At 43.1% G+C, this 21,733-nt stretch overlaps 1 protein-coding gene across 1 annotated transcript in view; it reads left to right on the top strand.

Annotated features, from left to right (window-relative positions):
* The first annotated feature begins 2,726 nt into the window (after positions 1 to 2,726).
* Positions 2,727 to 21,733, top strand: part of tmem168a (transmembrane protein 168a) — a 31,871-nt gene continuing 12,864 nt past the window's right edge. The window contains exons 1-3 of the mRNA XM_072454833.1: positions 2,727 to 3,584; positions 5,146 to 5,421; positions 11,054 to 11,196. Coding sequence (XP_072310934.1) covers positions 2,742 to 3,584; positions 5,146 to 5,421; positions 11,054 to 11,196 — 1,262 coding nt within the window. The 5' untranslated portion in view covers positions 2,727 to 2,741. The remainder of the gene's footprint in view (positions 3,585 to 5,145; positions 5,422 to 11,053; positions 11,197 to 21,733) is intronic.

Here is a 21,733-nt window from a genome sequence, read left to right as displayed (position 1 = left end):
TGTGCAGTAGGACACAAGGGATGATTGATATGTGGAAGGACTTATCGACTGTCCACGCCACGAGGAAATGAGAATCGGTTTTGGCGCCGAAAAATCCTCCATAATTCCTTTAATAAGCCAATCATGATTCTATTATTTCAAGAATACTCCTGAAATCTATATTTTAGAGGTAGCCTGTAAAGAGGAGAATAGCAATGATGATAATAGGACAAGACAATATGAACATCCATTGCAATTTATTTAAAGCTACACAATTGTAATATAGTCTTTTTTCATAGATACAGCACTTTTAGCACTTTGCAAAGACCCCAATGAATAGAGTGGAGGAGGCTAAGGCCCATTTATGCTTTCTGTCTAGACCAAAGCAGTTCTATTCACTACAATAAATACCCTTATTTAACAGCATGTACTGGTAGTCTTTCATGTACAATGGAATAATGGCTTTCAGACAGGGAGATACTTCATACTGAGGCCCTATAGTATATTTAATAAATGCAGTTTATTCTGATTGCCGAATGGGCTTCACAGAGCAGCCATGGGCTAAAATAAAATGTGTGCTGAAATAAGTAATTTATCATGGAAGTGCATGCATCTGGTTCCTCAGCACATTTTATTCCTCTCATATAGTGTTGAGTATTGTAAAGAGCTCAACGTGGAATAACTTACAAAATGTCTGGAAACTAAAAGAACTGATTACAATAGGTTAGTTTAAATCTACAATGACACGTTTGGAAATGAGCTCTATGGTTTGCAAATGTTTTCTGTTGTGCGATTGTCTAAATATGTGTGAATAATCTGTGCTGCTGTCTTGACCAGAACCATCTATGGCCAGGACTCCCTAGAAAAAAATAACTTTCTTGGTTAAATAAAGGTTAATAAATAAATAAATTTTAATTAAAAAATGAAAAACATATGAAATACTCGATACTTAGTTATCAAATGGTTTAAAATACATTACATTAAAAAAACACTTTCCTCAAATTCTCCATCCACACACAAAGTATCGTTCATGGTTTTTCCACCGCGCTCTCGCCTAATCTAATGTGAGCCATGTCAGCCACCGTAGTCGGACACCCGGAAGTGGAGCCGCTGACATCTAAACAAGAAATATGTAAGCTACTTTTATCCTCGAAACGCATTACCAGAATATATGTCAGTATATATCGACTGTGCGGAAGGGCGTATCTGTGTTCGTCGCTGTGTTTGAGGTAAAATAATGCGTTGACGCGATGTGCGCCGCGTGCTTTTGTCAACAGAAGTGAGTCAACTTTCTACCGCTGCCACATCGTCAAAGTTACAGTCGAAAGTGCCGCGGGGGGTTGATTTATTCCTTTGAGCCACGTTGACTTCCTTTTTGATACCATTTAGATCAGAATAAGACACAACTGTTTAAAGCTCTGTCGAATTGTGTTTATTGGCTCGTTCTCAAATTTATTCAACGTGCAATTATGCGTTAACAATTCAATGCAAACATTAAAAAAACAAAAATAATGTTTATGAAATTAACTTGGGAGAAAGAGTGCAGATATAATCCTTTCAGGCATATGTACAGCTAAACAGAAGTAGTTTTTAGCCTGATTTGAACGTTAGAGTAAAGGCCTGTGTCACATCTATAGGAAGAAGACCAGATTTTAGCTGCATAAAAAAAACCTGAAACGCAGATTCGCCATGTTTAGTCCTGACTCTGAGCTGGTTTAATGTTATAAAGTGGCCCCCATTTTACAAAATGTTTATTCCTACACGTTCTTTGGATATTGTGTACAAAAGGAGAATTTAAATCGTGCCCCGTCTAGAGTATTAAGTATTTTGTGTATTTGTCGAATGCAGTCTTGATATTGTTGAGTCATCGCACATATCAGATTAAAGACAATTATTTGGCTATTGCAAAAAAAAGAACAGAGTTTGCAGTGTGGAATGGAAACGGTATTTCCTCAGATGTACTGAACCACATGAACTATGCAATTTTAAAGAATGAAAAAGTGTTTTTTTGCAACAGAAATTGTCTTAATACTGAGATGGATTGTTTTTGTTTGGCCATTAAAAATAACTCAACAGTAAAGACTTAATTTTCTGAAAACATTTGACATTTAAGCAGTCAAGACTTCTGAGTGGGCATTTAAGTTCTTCTTGCATTCATATTATCCAGAGAAAGTGTGTGGAAATATTCATTTTATACACACAGGAAGTTATTTAAACATGCAGGCGTTCAGTACAACAATAGCATTTCAACCTTCTCGGTTTTCTCTTTAGGCCTTAAAGTAGACATGAGTGATATTGATAGTTTTTAAATTATGTCAATAATATTCAGACAATATTTCTACAGATCATCAGGAATTTGCTCAAATGTGCCTATGCATGTCTTTGTTGAGCTTCAAGTTTCACACAAAACATGAATAGACCATAGAACAAGGACAAAAGTGCTGAAATATCGCTTTATACCCTCGTTTGGGAGACTGCTCTAAACTTTTCTGTTTATTTTTTTAGGTAGTTTTTGATTGTTTCAATTATAGACGGTATAATGAAGTCTAATTCTCTCTATTATAAGATGTGTTGCACGTGTGAGGATGAAGCTGAGTATTGGGGCGCAGCATACAATGATAAAATGCCAATGTGGTCTTGTTTCTTCTTTAGGGGTTGATGTCTTTCATATTGCTCTTGAGGAGAATCTGAACATGGTCACTGCTCTCACGGTTCACTGACGTAGACTTGCAGCTGCACGTTTCGCCACACTTTGACCAGCCATGGCTCGAGAAGAGGAGGAGGAGGATGAGGAGCTGAACCCGGCTGAGGCCCCTAAAGAGGTGGACGTCTTCACCTCCGTGCGATGCCTGGGTTACCTCTCCAGCGTCAACCTCTTGGTGGCCGTGTGCCTCGGCATGTACGCGCGATGGGAGGTCACCGACGAGCCCATGATCCTGGTCATCTTCATCTTAGGACTGTTTGTGATGGGAATAGCCAGCATCTTTTACTACTACTTCTCGATGGAGAAGGCCAGCCTCAGCTTGTTCCATCTGTGGGGCGGCTTCCTGCTCGGCCTCCTGTGCTTCCTCAACAGCCCCGCTTTGGACTCGAACGTAAAACAGCTCGTAGCGAACTACCTGCTCTTAGCATGCGTCGTGATGAAAGCGGTTTGGGCTTTGACCGAGCGAATTTGCAACTCTGTGCTGTACAAACCCGCCTTACTCACGTCGGCCGAATTCCTGGAGCTCCTGGGATTCGCCATCGCCAGCACCGCGATGCTGCTGAACAAGTCGGCGGCTATAATCGGTCTGGTGGTCGCCCTGGGAGCGCTCATCGTGGACCTGCGGATGAAGTCGCTGCTGGCCTTGCCCAATCTGGTCGCTTTCGCCTTGATTACCTCGCTGCTGTTCTTCCTGGCCATAGGCATCTCTGCCAACCCGTTCGCCTTGGGGTGCTATTTGGGCAGGCTGCTGTGCGAGCCCGTGCTGGACGTGTATTTCAGCGGTCTGGGGCCGAGCGAGCGCTGGATGCCGGTGCTGACTCTGGGAAAGGTGTGGAGGCGTCTCTCTCTGCTGCCTCTCGCCGTCATCGAGATGTCTTTCTTTCTTCTGGCTGCGTTGAAGGTATGTTTAGAAGTGATTATTCCAACCAACCTAAGGCAAGGCAAGTTTATTTGTAGAGCACAATTCATACACAAGGCAATTCAAAGTGCTTCATACAACAGGAAAATAATGCCTTTAAATCACAAAGAAATTACAGAAATCACAAAACAGTTTCAGAAATAAAAGAGAAGAATGCAAAGAAAAAAACATGTTAATACACCTTAATAGAGTTCTTATAGTATTGAAGTATAAAAGAAGGAGATCATCATTTAATATTTTGTCTTATGTAAACTGTAATATTGATCTAAAATAGTCACTAATAGGAACCGGTCCATTGTCCAAAACTACAGAACACAGCAACATTTCACCCTGACATGCAGCGGATTGTCATTTACATGTTTTAATTTTTTAGAGAGTTTCGAAAGGGGTTATGTGACATTTTAGAACCCTGCACGTATCACTGCATGATTTCTGGCCATATTTATTTAACAAACTCTTAAGAATACATCTGGGAAGGTTTGAGCCCGACTGCTCTGGGCCTGACCAATCACAGCGCAGCATTGTAGTTTGGGCTGAAGTCATTTAACAACGGTTTAATTTTTCAGATTGTTCCCGTTCGAGTATTCAGATTCAAATGTTCGAATGCTGTCGGCTTGAGCCTGCGTGACCACATATCTAACTGGCAGAGCTAGGTTATGATCATTTGGAGTCCTTATTGTTCAAATAATCACAACTAAGTACAGGGATGTGACAGGGACATCGTTGTTACAAGGTTAAAAGCCAGTTAAAGTTGATTTTGCATAGTTCTGTAGGTCTCCTTTAAACATGTATTTTAATGTAATGTGATAAAGTAGTCATTGTCCAGACTGCAGTACAGTTAAAGCGAGTGAGTAAATGTGGCAAATAGTCATAATATGTAGTACTTAATGAAGCCCGGTGATGAGACTGTCTTGACTTAATATTTAATCACACAATAAGTGGCATTAATAGGCTATTTTAACCAACTAATTTAAAGTTGGGGTACTTTAAATGACTTACTGGGGGACCTTTTTTTGTGTAAATTTGTGGATGTTGCGTTTCCTCCCCTATGAGTATATGGTAAAAGCAACTCTATGACAAAATGAGAGTTGTCGGCAGTTTCATTTCTTGTCAAGCTGGAAGTTAGAGCCTAAAGCAGCGCTGCGATTGGTTGAGCTCGAGTGGTCCGGCCCAGTTTGACTTTGCAATCAGAGCGAGCTGTTGTAAACCTGTGTCAATACAAAGGATCTGCAAGAGCTATGGACAAGTTGGATTGATTTAAATAACTACTTCCTCCTTTAGCTGTAAATCAGGCGCCCCAGCTTCAATTATAGAAATGTACTATTACTTCCCTTCTTGAAATCACAGTACTGGTTACTCATGTTGGCAAGAAATCAAAGTTACATTAAACTGAAATACTTTTGCCTGCATTGCCGGGCATTACATGTATGTTGTAAATAGATTTGAATCATAATCGGTGTTTTAATAATGAGCCAACAGAGACTAAGTTCAGAGCTATTTTAAGGAGGTGATGAACGACTCTTTGCTTCCCCTCTTCCTGCAGCTGGGTGACTTGGCGCAATGGTACCTGGTCATCCCTGGGTTCTGCCTCTTTGGCCTCTTCTGGTCCATCTGCCACGTCATCCTCGTCATCACGATCTGGGGCTTCCACACCAAACTCACCGACTGTCAGAAGGCCTGGAGGGCGCAGAGGACCGGGACGAGGAGCCTGAACCAGGTCATGGCCTCCAGAGGCATTCGACACTTCTGCCTCATCTCCGAGCGGCTGGTCTTCTTCACCATACTGTCCACGGTCATATTAGGGGCCGTGTCCTGGCAGGTGAGGCCCACTTTACGCACAGCAACATCAGCGTTATTCATGGGTTTTGGCTTCCTGTTGTTTTGTTATGTTCCAGCAATATTTGGACTTTTCACCATTCAAAAAATGCAGTGTTTCTTCTTCTTGTTCTAATTTTCAATCACGCTGGAACCAATAGATTGTCACATTCATTATATTTTAAGATAAGATAAGATAAGATATTCCTTTATTGTCCCACATGGGGAAATTTCATTGGTGCAACGCAGGTAGATACAGAGGTAGATACAGAAGAACAGATCACTTATAGGAAGTCTGAAAAACACTTTCAGTAGAAGATCTCCTATAAATAAATAAAAACTACCATAGACAAATAAATAAATACCATTGCATGTGATCCCGACAGTAATTGCACATGAATATGTGTCACGACAGCACATGAATTGCACATGAATTCCAACAGCAATTGCACATATGACAGAATTGCACATCAGTATTAGGTTAGGTCAGTATTGCGACGGGATAACGTGACGATCTCCGGGTAAGACGACTGTTCTCCGCAGTTTCATGAGTTCCTCCTTTGTGGAAACGCGGTACGGCGCCGGCCGGGGGGCGGGGCCGGAGCCGGGGGGCGGGGCCGGAGCCGGGGGGCGGGGCCACGACACGACGAAAACACTCAATCCAGCCGAATAAAGTCAAAACAAGTTAATTTAAAGCGATTCCAGTGCGTGTCCCGATCGTTCGTGAAGTTCCTCTTTCATATAAACGTGTATATAAACGTGTACCGACGACACGCCGTACTTTAGCGCGGCCGGAGGGCGCAGGGGGGGGCTGGTGGGCTCGCTCGGAGCTAGCTCACGTCACAACAACACGACGAAAAACGCTCAAATCCAGCCGAAAAAAAGTCAAAAACAGTTGAATTAAAAAACTATTCCAGCGCGTGTCCCTATCGTACAGTAAAATAGAAAAAATATACTAACTATATTTACAAAATATAGGAGATAAAGCACAATAAGTGTGAGGAAAAAAGAGAGAGCGTTTACACCGGGCTGCCAGCTGTACCAGCGCCTTATGACGTAATTTTCAATCTAAAAATAAAAAAGTAACCCTTATTCAGTTGAAAAGTTGGCTCTGACTTTATCATCAAACTTTTAGAATGTTTTAATGCATTATTTATCAGAGGCCAGTGTTGATCAGTAAGAGCAGAACAATGTTAGTCATGTGTAAGGTTTATTGGTTAAAAAAAAATGTAGGTTAAACAAATGATTGCGATTATCCATCTTCATCTTCATTCATCGGGGTTGTGGGGGCAGCAGTCAAAGCCAGTCTAATCTACCCAGACTTCCCTCACTCCAAACACTTCCTCCAACTCCTCCGGGGGGATCCCGAGAGACATATAGTCCCTCCAGCGTGTCCTGTGTCTTCCACGGGGGCCTCTTCCCGGTGGGACATCCACAACACCTCAGCTGGCTCCTCTCGATGTGGGGGAGCAGCGGCTCTACTCCGTGCTCCCCCCGTGTGACCGAGCTCCTCACCCTATCTCTAAGGGAGCGTCCAGACACCCGGCGGAGGAAACTCATTTCGACCGCTTGTATCCGCGATCTTGTTCTTTCGGTCATTACCCAAAGCTCATGACCATAGGTGAGGGTAGGAACGTAGATTGACCGGTAAATCGAGAGCTTTGCCTTTCGGCTCAGCTCCCTCTTCACCACAGCAGTTCGAGATCCGCCTGTCAATCTCACGTTCCACCCTCACTCGTGAACAAGCCCCCGAGATACTTGAACTCCTCCACTTGGGGCGAGGACCGATTGTGATTTGTGTTTTAATGGTGTGATTCAATTCAAAGTTCACGTTTTTCCAGGTGAAAAAGTGTCCAGGGGAATTGACAATTGAGAGATAGTGGAAGTATGAACTGCTAAACATTACAAGAATAACATTCCTTTCAGAACATGTTTTATGCCAGAGGAAATTATGTTGCTAATTGTGATCATTTGATTGCGATACATCTTGCAGCCCTACTTTGCATTGGAATCACATTACTGTTCATATTTTCCCTCTTAGTTCTTGAATTTTTCACAATACCAGACAATAAGAAGTACTTATGACAAAGTTGTTACTGCGTTGCTGTTGCTCCTTAAGCTTGCAATCAAAACTGGTTTCATCAGCACGTTCTGTCCCTGTCTACTTGAAAAAGGAGTAGCAATAACTTATTCTACTTTAGGCATTTGCATCGTATGAGGCTCATTGGCCTCATTTCAATCTGCCTGATGTTAATGCTGCTTGTGAGAGTGACTGAATGAGAGTTATCACCACTGGTACTGTCTTTGCCTTGCCTTTTCAGGCTTTATCTTCAAACAACAAAAAGAACACTTCTAGTCTTTTAATATATGTCATAAGATGCAATCGATCTGAAATTGTCTGGCAAAAAAGGACTTCAAAAATAATCTAAACTTTGAAAACAGTATTGCAAACTGTGATTTTTAACGCAGAAGACTTTAGGCCTGAAACATGTTTATGTACTCGGACCCTCTTTGAAGATCTGTGTGTTCTGAATAGAATCCTCCTTTTTTTGCATGGTAAAAGCCGACACATCTGGGAGTACACGACATGTACACTTTTTCACAGTCTGAATTATTAATTTGAATGGCCAAAGGCTCCTCTCCTTCCGTTTTTAACCGGGTAATCAACAGCACAGCGTGGGCAACAGCAAACGTATCCCCTCTGATTATTGAAGAAATTGGTTATAGATATTTTCAAGCTTTGGTATCTTTTTTTATGTCTTAAAGTCTTGCCTCTCTCCACTGAATTCCCCTGGATTCTGTTCATAACCAGGCTGCGTTTTCTTTTACCTTTGCTCAATTAATCTATTTTATTTAGTAGTTTTATTTATGACGTTGCTGTTATACTCCAGAATTGGCCTACACAGATATTTTTCATACGCTTTCCCTGTCATTGTATAGAAAATAAATGAAGAAGATCATGTATGTGTGTCGGAGAAGCTTAGAAACATTCCTGAGTACTGTCTCAAGACTCATTATACATCAAAACACTAAAACTAGAATCAAAACTAAAAAAACAAATCTCATAAATAGGACAAACTTGCTTGAATAGTAAAAGAATGGTCTTGATCTGTATCAGAATCCATTTACTGTATTTTCCAGCCAAAAAAATCATATAAGTCGCACTGGAGTATGAAATGCGGTTGCAAGTGTGAAAGTAACAAATAATATCACATATAAGTCGCTCCGGAGTATAAGTATATATGTATAGTAAGTATATAAGTATAAATATAAGTATGAGCCTCATCCCGGCCAAAACTATGAAAAAAGGTGCCACTTATTATCCGGAAAATACAGTACTTAAATTAATTTCTAGTGTTTTGACAACACCAATTAAAAAAGTGAATGCCGACCGGTAACGCCTCTTTTGGCGACTCATTTGCATGTCAACGTCATTCCAGTAAACACGGATACAGCCATAATCACTTTACAATAGCCAAACAGAGGCAATGTTTACAATGTCGTGTTGGCGCTTCAAAAGCTATGATACTAGATGGTACCGTAACTTTTCAAGGACTACAGTCAAATTGTGCTCTGTGCAGCGAATGGACTAATGGGAAAATATCTCAAATCTATTAAGCATTTCTACGATTTGACTATCTTATCTGTTCAAAATGCTGCAGCAATATAACGAGATGACATGAGATCTCACAATTACAATTCCTTATTCAGACAAGTGCTTATAAATAGAGATGCACCGATTGCAAAATTCTTGGCCGATACCGATTTCCGGTTTTTAAGGAGGCAAAACCATTTTTTCCGATACCAATTTTCTATCTAAGAAATAATTATAATCATATAATAGACACCATATTTGTTTGGCTTGAGTACCCTTCTCCCAGACAACATTTTGCTTATATAACTGCAATTAAAACCACAAGGCTATATGCTATCATAACTCCCCTTTTCAAGAATAAAACATCACAAATAAGAAATAGAGTGAGAGTTTCAACAGTGCCTCCTGAGCAGATTTATTTTCAACACTGACCATAACATCCAGTCCAGTTTACAGGTCAATAACTAACTTACATTCAAACATCCCAGCAGTTGTCTGGTACAATGTAATGTATTGACTACCCCTCCAGTACCTCTGGGGACCCCTCGGGGGACTCGTACCCCCATTTGAGGCTTTCAACAACACCTCAACACAAGCAGTTTTAAGACAAAAGAAAACTTTAAGTCCATCTAAAGAAATAAAGTGCAATGAAATCTTTGTACTTGAAAATTAAAGCTGGTGCTCAAAGTAAATTGCACCACTTCTTTTAATATTTCAAAATAAAAGGTGCAGCATATACTGTAATATTTTCATCATCCAGCAACTGAGCAGTCAGGCTCAACATTGAGATTAACCTCACGTTGGAAGTCCAAACTGGCCGGGGATTTAGTGCCGTCCAGCAGTTTGTTTATATGGCTTGAAACTCTCAAACAACTCTGGCAGCGCTGTGTCAGAAAAGTACCGCCTACTTTGTCATTTGTACCGTGGACTCGGGTGTTTCATCAGGTTTACGAAGCCTTTATCCTGTACTACGCTAAACGGCTGGTGGTCCTGAGCCATGAACTCCATTATTTTCCTAGCGGTGGCGTTGGACTTTTCAGTGTTGATGTGGAACATAGCAGCCACGGTGGAGGGTTGTTGTGGTTGCTGCGACTCTGCTGCATCCCTCCTCTTAGCGGCAGTGTCCTTATATTTGCTAAACAAACCTGGGTGCTTCTTTTCCAAGTGGCGTATTAAGTTTGTTGTTCCAAATGTCTTAGGCGTTGATACTCCACGGCTTACTTTTGAATTACAAGCATTACAAACAGCGTGTTTTGGGTCGTCCTGGCACAAAGTGAAATAAGTCCAAATCAGCGAAAACATTTTCTTCATGAGTCTTGCTAGTTTTTAGCTGTTTTGCTCTGGGCGCGTTGAGCTGCTACGCACCGCGCATGCAGGTCAGTTTGATCGGCCGAAAACCGGAAATTACGACAGTGACCGGTCACCGATTGGGGCCGATTGGATATAAAACCTGCTTTTTTAATCGGCGGCTGATTGATCGGTGCATCTCTACTTATAAATGGTGTATTTATCAGTTAATGGGTAGATTAAACTCACAATTCCCCACCAAGTCTCAAGATGACTCATTATATATGCTTTCTCCTTTCTACTGTTACGAATATAAATCATTAATCTTACAATAATTAGTCGACTAATGCACATTTTTGTCCCCCAAAGACCCCATCGACCCATTAATCAACTAAAAGGCTATAGTCTACAGCCCTAAACCTTTCCAAATACCACAAAAGTATCATTAAACAGTATACAGTTACAGAGTATGTTATTTGCTACAGCGTAGTTTGCTTCTATGTAAATTGTGAACAGACAGATCAGATTGTTAAAATTTGACCCCCGTAGTTAATAATATTCTGTTGTGATTGAGCGCCGTTTTTTGTGTTTGGACCGCTCGGCGCTCGTGTCTCCGTTTAGTCTGGTCCTGTCATGTTTTGTCTGCCGATAATAACACCGTGCCAGTCGCGCATTGTGAAACTGTCACGAGAGCGTCGCCCCCAATTAGCTCTCCGCGGAACAAAAGTGACTCTAATTCTTTCCCTTTCCACAGCAGTCCAACGGGCTCTTCCTGGCCACTCTGCTGCTGGTGGTGTCTCTGGAATCGCTGACTCACGCCTTGTTTTACGAGCTGGGGAGCTGCTTGGGAGGGACGTGCGTCGCCTACGCTCTGGTCGTTCCGACGGCGTACTGCAGGTAGTGTGAATGACTGTACGCCGCCTGTTCGTCCCCGTCTAGATGCTATCGCTTTGCCCCGGGATGCTCCAGAGTATAGCATCGCACTTGTCTACGTCCGTTGAAAGAAGCTTGACAGTTTACAGGTCAGATCTGTAGCGAGGCGTCCCCGTTCACAGTAAGAATGCATGTTTTTCAAGCGATTTTGGAGCAGTAAAGCTAGTAATTTTCCGGAGTATTTGTTGCACCAGCCAAAAAATGCATAATAGAGAAGAAAAAACATATATAAGTCGCACTGGAGTATAAGTTGTATGCTAACAAAACACCTTCAGCTACATGACACACAGACAGAACTGTGGTAAGTGTCTGGTATGTTAACGTAACATATTAACAGTTATTCAGATAACTATAGCATAAAGCTAACAAGTTTACCAAAGCATCAGTCATGCTTTTAGATTGTCCGACTAGGCGAAAAAACAAATAGCTTCGGCATTCTCCGGACCACGGCTCGACAGCCAATCGGAGCCAAGTACGCAAATTTCGTCAACCAATCAACACGCAGCATGCAAATTTTCACTTGTAAACAGTAAACCATAATGTCGGACTATTGTCAAATGCGTCCTGGCCCGATTTGATGAGACGGGTCTCTATCTGAAAGCCTGGCATCAGTATTACCCCAACTCATTAAATCCATTGAATTCTTCTTCCTCTGTGTCACATCAAAACAAACTCAGGAAGGTAGAGGAAGTGCAGATTCTTCTTCTTTGTTGCTTAGAGCCTAGAGCGCCCTCTTGTGGTTGTCAGTGTGAAAATAATGAATAATATCACATACAAGTCGCTCTGGAGTATAAGTCGCACCTCGGCAAAACTATGAAAAAAGGAAAAAAAGGTGCGACTTGTGTAGATAAATGTTACATAGATGTGTCCAATGTCATGTTGTGGAATATTCCAGGCAAAGCAATCGAATGTCAAGGGAGACGAGCACGTGGTGGACCGTCCACCAGGGAAAATATGCAGAGCACCTTTAAACACAATCCCAATTCATTGTATATTGATGTTAAATGAACATAACCGATGTGTATCCCCAGATAAGAGGTAAGCGTGCTCAAATCAGATCTAGTTTTTACTTATAACAGTTGTAATGCTGACTTATTCTTCTTTAAAATACCAATGGGCATGATGGACAAGTTATGAAGTTTCTCCTTTGATGTTTTGGTTCTAAAGCTGATGATCCAATTGGAAAGTAGAATGAATCTCAGTCTCTCATTTGTGTTGAAATCCACACAAATCCAGTGTGTTTAAACCTACACGTCCTCTCTCTGATCTGATCAGTCATGAGGCATGTCCTGCCCTGTCCTGTCCTGAGAAGGACAAACACTTGTATGTGTCCTCTATCTGCAAGTTAAAGCACTGGCTTGTCATTTATGAGGGTAGTTTCTTTTTTATGTTTTAAGCCTCTGTAGATTTGACAATTGGCTTTGCTCCAGATTTTGAGGGGCAGAACATTTGTCTTGGATTAAATTAATTAAAATTGTGCTTTATTACACAGCCCTATAATGTACATTCTCAAATATTACAATGGTAGCCAAATTTCTTTTCCATGTTTTATTTTCTACAGTGTTATTGTGCTGATTTATCAGCCGCATGCCACAGCCTTTAGGAGGAGTAACTGAGCAAACGTGTGTCTGGACGCACTGCAAAAGTAACACATTACAGAACATTGCATTTTCTAGTAAAGCAGTGATATAACGCATTACTGAGTGGAAAACGGGCAATATATTACTAGGTACATTATACATAATACACTTTATAATAGTGCGAGCTGTTTGCACGAACATTTCCCCAGGACAGTACCAGGGCTTCTCCAGATGCTCCATGTGAGCGGGACTCATGACATCAAACCTGCTCCTCACTCTGCTCCTCACTCTACTCCTCATCAAACCTGCTCCTCTGCTTCTGCTCCTCACTCTGCTCCTCACTCTACTCCTCATCAAACCTCCTCCTCACTCTGCTCCTCACTCAACTCCTCATCAAACCTGCTCCTCTGCTTCTGCTCCTCATCAAACCTGCTCCTCACTCTGCTCCTCACTCTACTCCTCATCAAACCTGCTCCTCTGCTCCTCACTCAACTCCTCATCAAACCTGCTCCAATGCATCTGCTCCTCTGCTCCTCTCTCTGCTCCTCACTCTGCTCCTCTCTCTGCCCCTCACTCTGCTCCTCTCTCTGCTCCTTATCAAACATGCTTCAATGCTTCTGCTCCTCACTCTGTTCCTCTCTCTGTTCCTCACTCTGCTCCTCTCTCTGTTCCTCACTCTGCTCCTCTCTCTGTTCCTCTCTCTGTTCGTCATAAGGCGCTGGTACAGTCAACGTCATAAGGCGCTGGTACAGCTGGCAGCCCGGTGTAAACGCTCTCTCTTCTTTCTCACACTTATTGTGCTTTATCTCCTATATTTTGTAAATATAGTTAGTATATTTTTTCTATTTTACTGTACGATAGGGACACGCGCTGGAATAGTTTTTTAATTCAACTGTTTTTGACTTTTTTCGGCTGGATTTGAGCGTTTTTCGTTGCGTTCGTTGTGTTGTTGTGACGTGAGCTAGTTCCGAGCGAGCCCACCAGCCCCTCCCCGCGCCCTCCGGCCGCGCTAAAGTACGGCGTGTCGTCGGTACACGTTTATATACACGTTTATATGAAAGAGGAACTTCACGAACGATCGGGACACGCAATGGAATCGCTTTAAATTAACTTGTTTTGACTTTATTCGGCTGGATTGAGTGTTTTCGTCGTGTCGTTGCGATGTGTCTTGGCTCTGAGTCCCCCAGCTCCGGCCCCGCCCGGCGCCGTACCGCGTTTACACAAAGGAGGAACTCATGAAACTGCGGAGAACTGTCGTCTTACCCGGAGATCGTCACGTTATCCCGGCGGACATCCTAAGGAAAACGCAACGAAGCAGACGGGCTGGACGTAAACTCCGAGAGAAGAGAGGGACAAACAGGAAGTCGTAGTCATGGGTAACGTGAGGTCCCTTCAAAATAAAATGACGGAAATAGCGAGCCTCATGCGGTCCCAGAGGATTTATAGGGACAGCAGCGTCTTTATTTTCACAGAGACCTGGTTAACAGCAGAAATGCCAGACTCTATTGTAGGTTTGGACAATTTTCATCTGCTGCGGGCGGACAGAACTAGAGAATCCGGGAAGAAAAGAGGTGGAGGTCTGGCGGTGTATGTGAACACGAGCTGGTCCAAACCTGAACACTGCACAGTGAAGGAGCAGCTATGTAACGGGGATATTGAACTATTGGCTATTGGCATGAGGCCATATTATCTGCCCCGGGAGTTCTCACATGTGATTTTGATCGCAGTCTATGTGGCCCCGTCTGCCAATGCTGAAGATGCTTGTGAAGCACTGCTCTCCTGCACTTGTAGGCTGCAAACACAGCATCCACAGGCTCTCTTCCTCATCTCTGGTGACTTTAACCACGCTTCTCCCTCTTCTGTTCTACCAACATACACCCAGTATGTTACCTGCCCCACCAGAGAGAATAGAACATTGGACTTGTTTTTTTGCCAACACCAAGGAGGCTTATTCTTCTTCCCCCCTCCCTCCCCTGGGCAGCTCGGACCACAACCTTGTACATCTGAGGCCTGTGTATGAACCCATCGTGCGCAGGCAGCCTGTGGTGTCCCGTGAGGTGAGGATGTGGTCTGCTGAGAGCGAGGAGGCTCTGAGGGACTGCTTCAGCACCACTGTCTGGACTGAGCTTTATGACCCACATGGGGAGGACATCAACACCATCACAGAGTGCATCACGGACTACATCAACTTCTGTTTTGAGAACATTGTTCCCTCCCGGACGGTGCGGTGTTTTCCAAACAACAAGCCATGGATTAACCGTGAACTGAAGGCTCTGCTGAAGGAGAAGAAGAGAGCCTTCAGGTCAGGGAACAAGGAGGAGCTGAGGACTGTGCAGAAGGAGCTGAGGAGGAAGATCAGGCAGGCTGAGGCCGGCTACAAGAGGAGGATGGAGGAGCAGCTGCAGCAAAAGAACATTCAGGGAGTGTGGAGGAGCCTGAAAACCATCTCGGGCTTCAAAATCCCCCCTGCCCAGACAGAGGGGGATCTACAGTGGGTGAATGATTTAAATGCTCACTTCTTGAGGTTTGATCAGTCACCCGCCCCTCCCCCTGCACAGCTGCATGCTCCCTCTTCCACAGCTGGACAATGCCCTGCATCCGTTCCTCTTCATTTCTCCGCCCCGGACCATCAGCTCCCCACTTCGCCTGGACTCACCCATCCCCCCAGCACACGGTCCCCCTGCCAACCACTGACTGTCACAGCAGCACAGGTGAGGAGTGAGCTGAAGAGGATTAAAGTGAGTAAGGCAGCAGGACCTGATGGCATCAGCCCCAGGCTCCTTAAGTCCTGCGCAGATGAACTGTGTGGAGTTATGGAGCATGTCTTCAACATGAGCCTGAAGCTGAGGGTGGTACCACAGGTCTGGAAGACCTCCTGTCTGGTACCTGTGCCTAAGACACCGCGCCCCAAAGACCTCAACAGCTTCAGGCCAGTGGCTCTCACGTCCCACCTGATGAAGACACTGGAGCGGCTAGTCCTGGACCACCTCCGCTCCACCGTGAGCTCAGCCATGGACACGCTGCAGTTTGCATATCGGTCTGGCATCGGAGTGGAGGACGCCGTCATCTCCCTGCTGCACCGCTCTCTCTCTCACCTGGAAAAGCCTGGCAGCTCTGTGAGGATTCTGTTCTTCGATCTTTCCAGCGCCTTCAACACCATCCAGCCGCTGCCCCTGAGGGACAAGCTGGAGACGGCTGGTGTGGAGTATGACCTGGCAGAGTGGATCCTGGACTACCTCACAGACCGACCCCAGTTTGTGAGAGCCCGGAACTGTGTGTCTGACACTCGGACCTGCAGTGTGGGGGCGCCCCAGGGCACTGTCCTCGCGCCCTTTCTCTTCACCCTTTACACTGCAGACTTCAGACATGACACGGACAGCTGTGTCCTGCAGAAGTTCTCTGACGACTCTGCCATCATCGGACTCATCACGGACGACGATGACGCGGAGTACAGAGGACTGGCGCAGGACTTTGTGGACTGGTGTCAGCGGAACCACCTCCTCATCAACGCGGGGAAGACCAAGGAGATGGTGGTGGATTTCCGCAGACGCCACCCCACTGCCCCCTCACCAGTGAACATCCAGGGACGGGACATTGAGAGAGTGGACTCATACAAGTACCTGGGTGTTCATCTGAACCACAAACTGGACTGGACTCATAACACAGACGCACTGTACAGGAAGAGCCAGAGTCGGCTCTACCTCGTGAGGAGACTCAGGTCTTTTGGAGTGACAGGGCCACTCCTGGAGACCTTCTACGACTCTGTGGTGGCATCGGCCCTCCTGTATGGTGTGGCCTGCTGGAGCAGCAGCATCACAGAGAGGGAGAGGAAGAGGCTGGACAGAGTCATCAAGAAGTCCAGCTCCGTCCTGGGCTGTGCTCTGGACTCGGTGCAGGAGGTGGGGGACAGAAGGGTCCTGGCTAGATTCACATCTATGCTGGACCATGAGTGTCACCCCCTGCAGGACACTCTCTCCGCTCTGGAGAGCAGCTTCAGTGAGAGACTGATCCACCCTCGATGTGTGAAGGAAAGGTTCCGTAGGTCTTTCCTTCCTGCTGCTGTCAGACTTTATAACAAAAACTGTTAGTACTGAACACTCGCAATACTGACCTAACCTAATACTGATGTGCAATTCCGTCATATGTGCAATTGCTGTTGGAATTCATGTGCAATTACTGTGAAATTCATGTGCAATCTATGTGCTGTCGTGACACATATTCATGTGCAATTACTGTCGGGATCACATGCAATGGTATTTATTCATTTATTTGTCTATGGGAGTTTTTATTTATTTATAGGAGATCTTCTACTGAAAGTGTTTTTCATACTTCCTATAAGTGATCTGTTCTTCTGTATCTACCTCTGTATCTACCTGCGTTGCACCAATGAAATTTCCCCATGTGGGACAATAAAGGAATATCTTATCTTCCTCTCTCTGTTCCTCTCTCTGCTCCTCACTCTGCTCCTCTCTCTGCCCCTCACTCTGTTCCTCTCTCTGCTCCTCTCTGCTCCTCTCTGCTCCTCTCTCTGCTCCTCTCTCTGCCCCTCACTCTTTAAGTACAGGCCTGTCCCACATCACACATTCTTGAATACATATACATTATGAAAATCATATGATGCTTCGACATAATTAACTCAAACCTTATGCAAACAAATCGGTTACATTTTTGGGACAGTTTTTAGCACTGTAACTTGTGATATATATTGTAATACAATTTAAGAGTAACTTGCCCAACTCTGGACCTAACTTTACTATATAATTAGAAAATGTTATTACTGAATTGTAAAATAACATTTCTGTGAGATTACAGTGTGTAAAGAAGTGCTTGGGGCAGTTATATTCACTGGAGCTCACAATGTTTCCTTCAGTATTCGAAACCATCTCGCTGTGCAGACTTTTATGGCTTGTACAACGAACCAAATATTATTTTCGCCACTCTTTGACAAATGAGGCTTATCTGAATGATGGTTCTGAGGCATGACTGAGTACAGATGGTCTTTCGGAAGTCTTTTAATGATCTGTATGGGACGACTGAGATCCCAAAGTTTTACTTTCGACTATAATGGTGAACTCCAGAAAGTTGGACCAAAGTTCAGTTTGAGCCCTTAAGCCGCTGTTTAAAAGATTTTCCGCAGATGGTTAAAGACAATGACCAGAGCCAATTTTAGGAGACATTACTGGTACCGTATTTTCTGGACTATACGTTTTTCATAGTTTTGGCCGGGGTGCTATAGTTGTCTGAATAACTGTTAAGTCTTTACTTTTGCCACTATTCTAATTATTATTTTTGTCTTATGTTATGTTATTTTTTTATTTCTATTCTTTATTAAGAAAATATGAGAGGTTTTGTCTTTAAGAGTTTTGTTCATAAGAGTTTTTCTATTAAGAGAATTTCTTTTTTTTTTTAAAGCTTTCTATAAGTTATCTGTTCTTTTACTCCTGTATCTACTTGCGTGCAACACGAAATTTCCCCATTGTGTTGACAAATAAAGGCTTATCTTATATGTTACTTTAACATACCAGACACTTACCACAGTTCTGTCTTTTCGTCATGTAGCTGAAGGTGTTAGCGTTAGCATACGTACACCTATTCACCATGTTCTCTACTCTTATTATTTTAAACTGCATTTCAATATTAAATATCTGTTCCTGGTCTTGGATTTCATCAAATAAATGTCCCCAAAAATGCGACTTATACTCCAGCGCGACTTATATGTTTTTGTCTTCTCTATTATGCATTTTTTGGAAAATACGGTATTTAATCGAACTCACAAAAGCATAGGCCGTGCACACAGCGAGTATACTATATCGTTGCCTTTCTGTCTTCCCCACAGGCATTTGTAAATATGATCCCTCATTCCAACTTTTCACTTGGCTCAAAAGGCGAGTGGATAAATAGGCCAATAACGATGCATAAACACAGCCTCTCCGCAGCATACAAAGTTCTCCAGCTCCAGCATGTCGTAGCCGTTAGCCGCTGATATTACTGCCTCTCCCATTGCCCTCTCTGTCGGCCCTTTTCAAACGTATCTTTTGATGATGCCGCAGCGCTCTCTCTCTCTCCATCAGTGCAATATTAGTGCTTAGTAATTTTTGGGGAATCCTTGGGAAGTCTCTGAAGTACTATTTGAAAAGTACACACATTTGAAAGTGATCAGCGTTTGGTGAAATGTTTCGCTGACGGAGGAATTGCCATGAACGGTGGTAGCAGTAGTTTTGTTTTGTTTTTTCATCCAGAGAAAGTATTATTAAACTGTACTATTATTAGAGTATTTTGAGGCTGGTTTAGCCTTAGACAAGGGAAATAACGTCATAGGAGAGTAGCTAACGCATTACCATTACCAAAAATGGAAAAAGATGTGTAGAATAAGTTGCATACAAATCTACTATGTGCATAAGTAGAATTTAAAAAAATGGAAATTAAGTACAGGCCATATAAATTAAATGGTGAATTAGACGTGATCTATTTATATAAGAAAGTGAGTATTTTTATGATGGAATATAATATTAATTCAATATAGTATTATTCACTGTTGCATTTAAGCCTGCATGATTTGGGAAAAATATCTAATTAGAATTTTTTGGACTAGTTTTGTGAATGCAATTTATGTTTTAATCATAAGATTCTTTTCAAAGTTCACATTTTAAACACATCCTGCAGACTTGACAAATGAACGAACTACAGGGTTAGCAGTTTTTGTGCAGAATAAGACGAGATATTTTGCCATTTGTGCAGGAAATGTTGACTTAGCGATTTGCTAACGGCGTCAATTATACCTAAAAATATAACTTCATTATTTGGAAAGCCATTATACTTCAGCTGAAAGGCGTTAAAACTAGTGTCTCTTTGTGCTATCCCCAAGTCCGGATACATAGAAAAAGGATAGTATTATCAGAAGGTGACAAACTAAAAACAAACTTAAAGATAGTATGGAGGATGCAGGAGCGCGCAGAGTGAGACAACAGCGTCACCATAAGCACAAAGAAGATTTGAACGAACAATCCTCGACACGGTCCTTGTGAACGTTACGGCCGTGCCATCTTTAAGTTTCGGCAGCCCGGATCAAGCGTGGGTTATTTTGCCGGTGTCCTCCTCATTTTCCAGCTCCTCTTGTCCCTCCGTGAGCGCAGACAATGGTTGAAGGTTGCTAGAGAACAGTGTTTGAGGTTGTGGAAATGCAGCAAAAATGCTTCAGAGGAGAAGAACAAGGCAAGGGTTTTCCTCTGGGATTCGTTTGTGCCTTGAAATCTGAAATTGGACTTTGCACTGATGCATCTGTCGGAAAATGTTTACTCGACAAAAGCCGAAAACTGAATGTGTTGTCACAAAGTGTGGATTTCTTACTGGTCTGACATGGTTTTTAATGGTTCAAACCTTAGTGAGCGTTTAACCCCTAATTTAAATTGCATTTCAAGATTAAATGTCGGTTCTTGGTCTTGGATTTTATCAAATACATTTCCTCAAAAAATGCGACTTATACTCCAAGTGCGACTTGTATGTGTTTTTTTCTTCTCTATTATGCATTTTTTGGCTGGTGTGACTTATACTCCGCTGCAACGTATAGTCTCGAAAATACGATACATCCTCACAATGCTAATAAAATGAGTCAACAGAACTCGTACACATTTCCGATCGACCACAGACTGAGTAAAGAACTCCAGGCTCGTGCAGAGTCGTGGCAGAAGCTGTCAGCTCCATCTGTATGCAAGACTCGTGTCTGTGAAGTCCAGAGGGAGGGCCGCGAACATGATGTGAATGCAGGGCTGTATAATGGGCTGTTTGATGGCTCCAGATCATGTTTTTACAATGACAAGAGCCCCACGGGGAGATCACAGAGACGGGGGGCGAGAAGAGGCGAGGCGCACGGTGAGACGCAAGGGTGAAGGTAAACACGAGCGCTTGTAAACAGTGGGGAGCGGATACTACGAGAGGAAAAAAAACGATACGTGTGTGAAAACTTTAATTGAATATCGTGACGTGGATAGGAGCTCTGTCTTTTGATGCGCTAGCGTTGTGTGACGTCTTAGTGTGTCGTGCCTGGAGTGTTCTACGGTTTGGCATTTGATTTTTCCATTTTGTATTTATTCAATTACCGTATTTGCCGGACTATAAGTCGCAGTCGGAGTATAGGCACATCAGCCAAAAAATGCATTATAGAGAAGAAAAAAACATGTATAAGTCACACCGGAGTATGAAATTAGTGTGAAAATAACAATTAATATCACATATAAGTCTCTCCGAAGTATAAGTCGCACCCCGGCAAAAACTATGAAAAAAGGTGCGGCTTATAGTCCGAAAAATACGGTACACATATCTTTTGATTGCTTGAAAATACCTGCGTTCTTACAGTGAGCGGTGAACCTGTAACTAGTCACGATGGTATCACGGCTTCGCTCCATGTAGATATGATTTCTGTTAAGAATGTGTCACAGTATGGCGTTAAACTTGTCTATATCCATGGAAACAAGAAGGTGACGACATCAGGTTACAAGCAAAAAAAGAAATTGAGAGGTTACCCTGCCCGAAAAGAGTGCATTCCAAATTACAGCAATAAAAACATGTCTAGTAGAGTGCCTGACGGATAAATGGCTGATTTTAGAGTCTCGCGAGACATCGGGCATCAGCCAAAATGTCGCCAACTGTGCCCGTGATTTGTATTCTGAGGCTTAAACGCACGTACCTCATTTTAAAGCCCAGAAGCTCTTGAATGCAGTCGCTGAGTTTGTTTGACAATCCAAACACCATGCAAAAGTCAGAAGATTGAGTTAGCCCAAAGCAGCCAGTAAGACAAAACGCTGTTATTAACGTTATCCAGCCAATTTCAGCTCGGTCGATATGGACATGCCATGCACATACCTCATTTTAAAGCGAATTACGTTTGATTACAACGCTCAATATAGCATTGTTTGCATCTTCAG

The sequence above is a fragment of the Eucyclogobius newberryi genome, unplaced genomic scaffold (genome assembly GCF_026437365.1).
Source record: "Eucyclogobius newberryi isolate DKJ021-1_F unplaced genomic scaffold, fEucNew1.0.hap1 SCAF_2, whole genome shotgun sequence".
Lineage (NCBI taxonomy): Eukaryota > Metazoa > Chordata > Actinopteri > Gobiiformes > Gobiidae > Eucyclogobius > Eucyclogobius newberryi.
The sequence above is the reverse complement of the archived record's forward strand: the minus strand, read 5'-3'. Positions and strand labels throughout refer to the sequence as shown.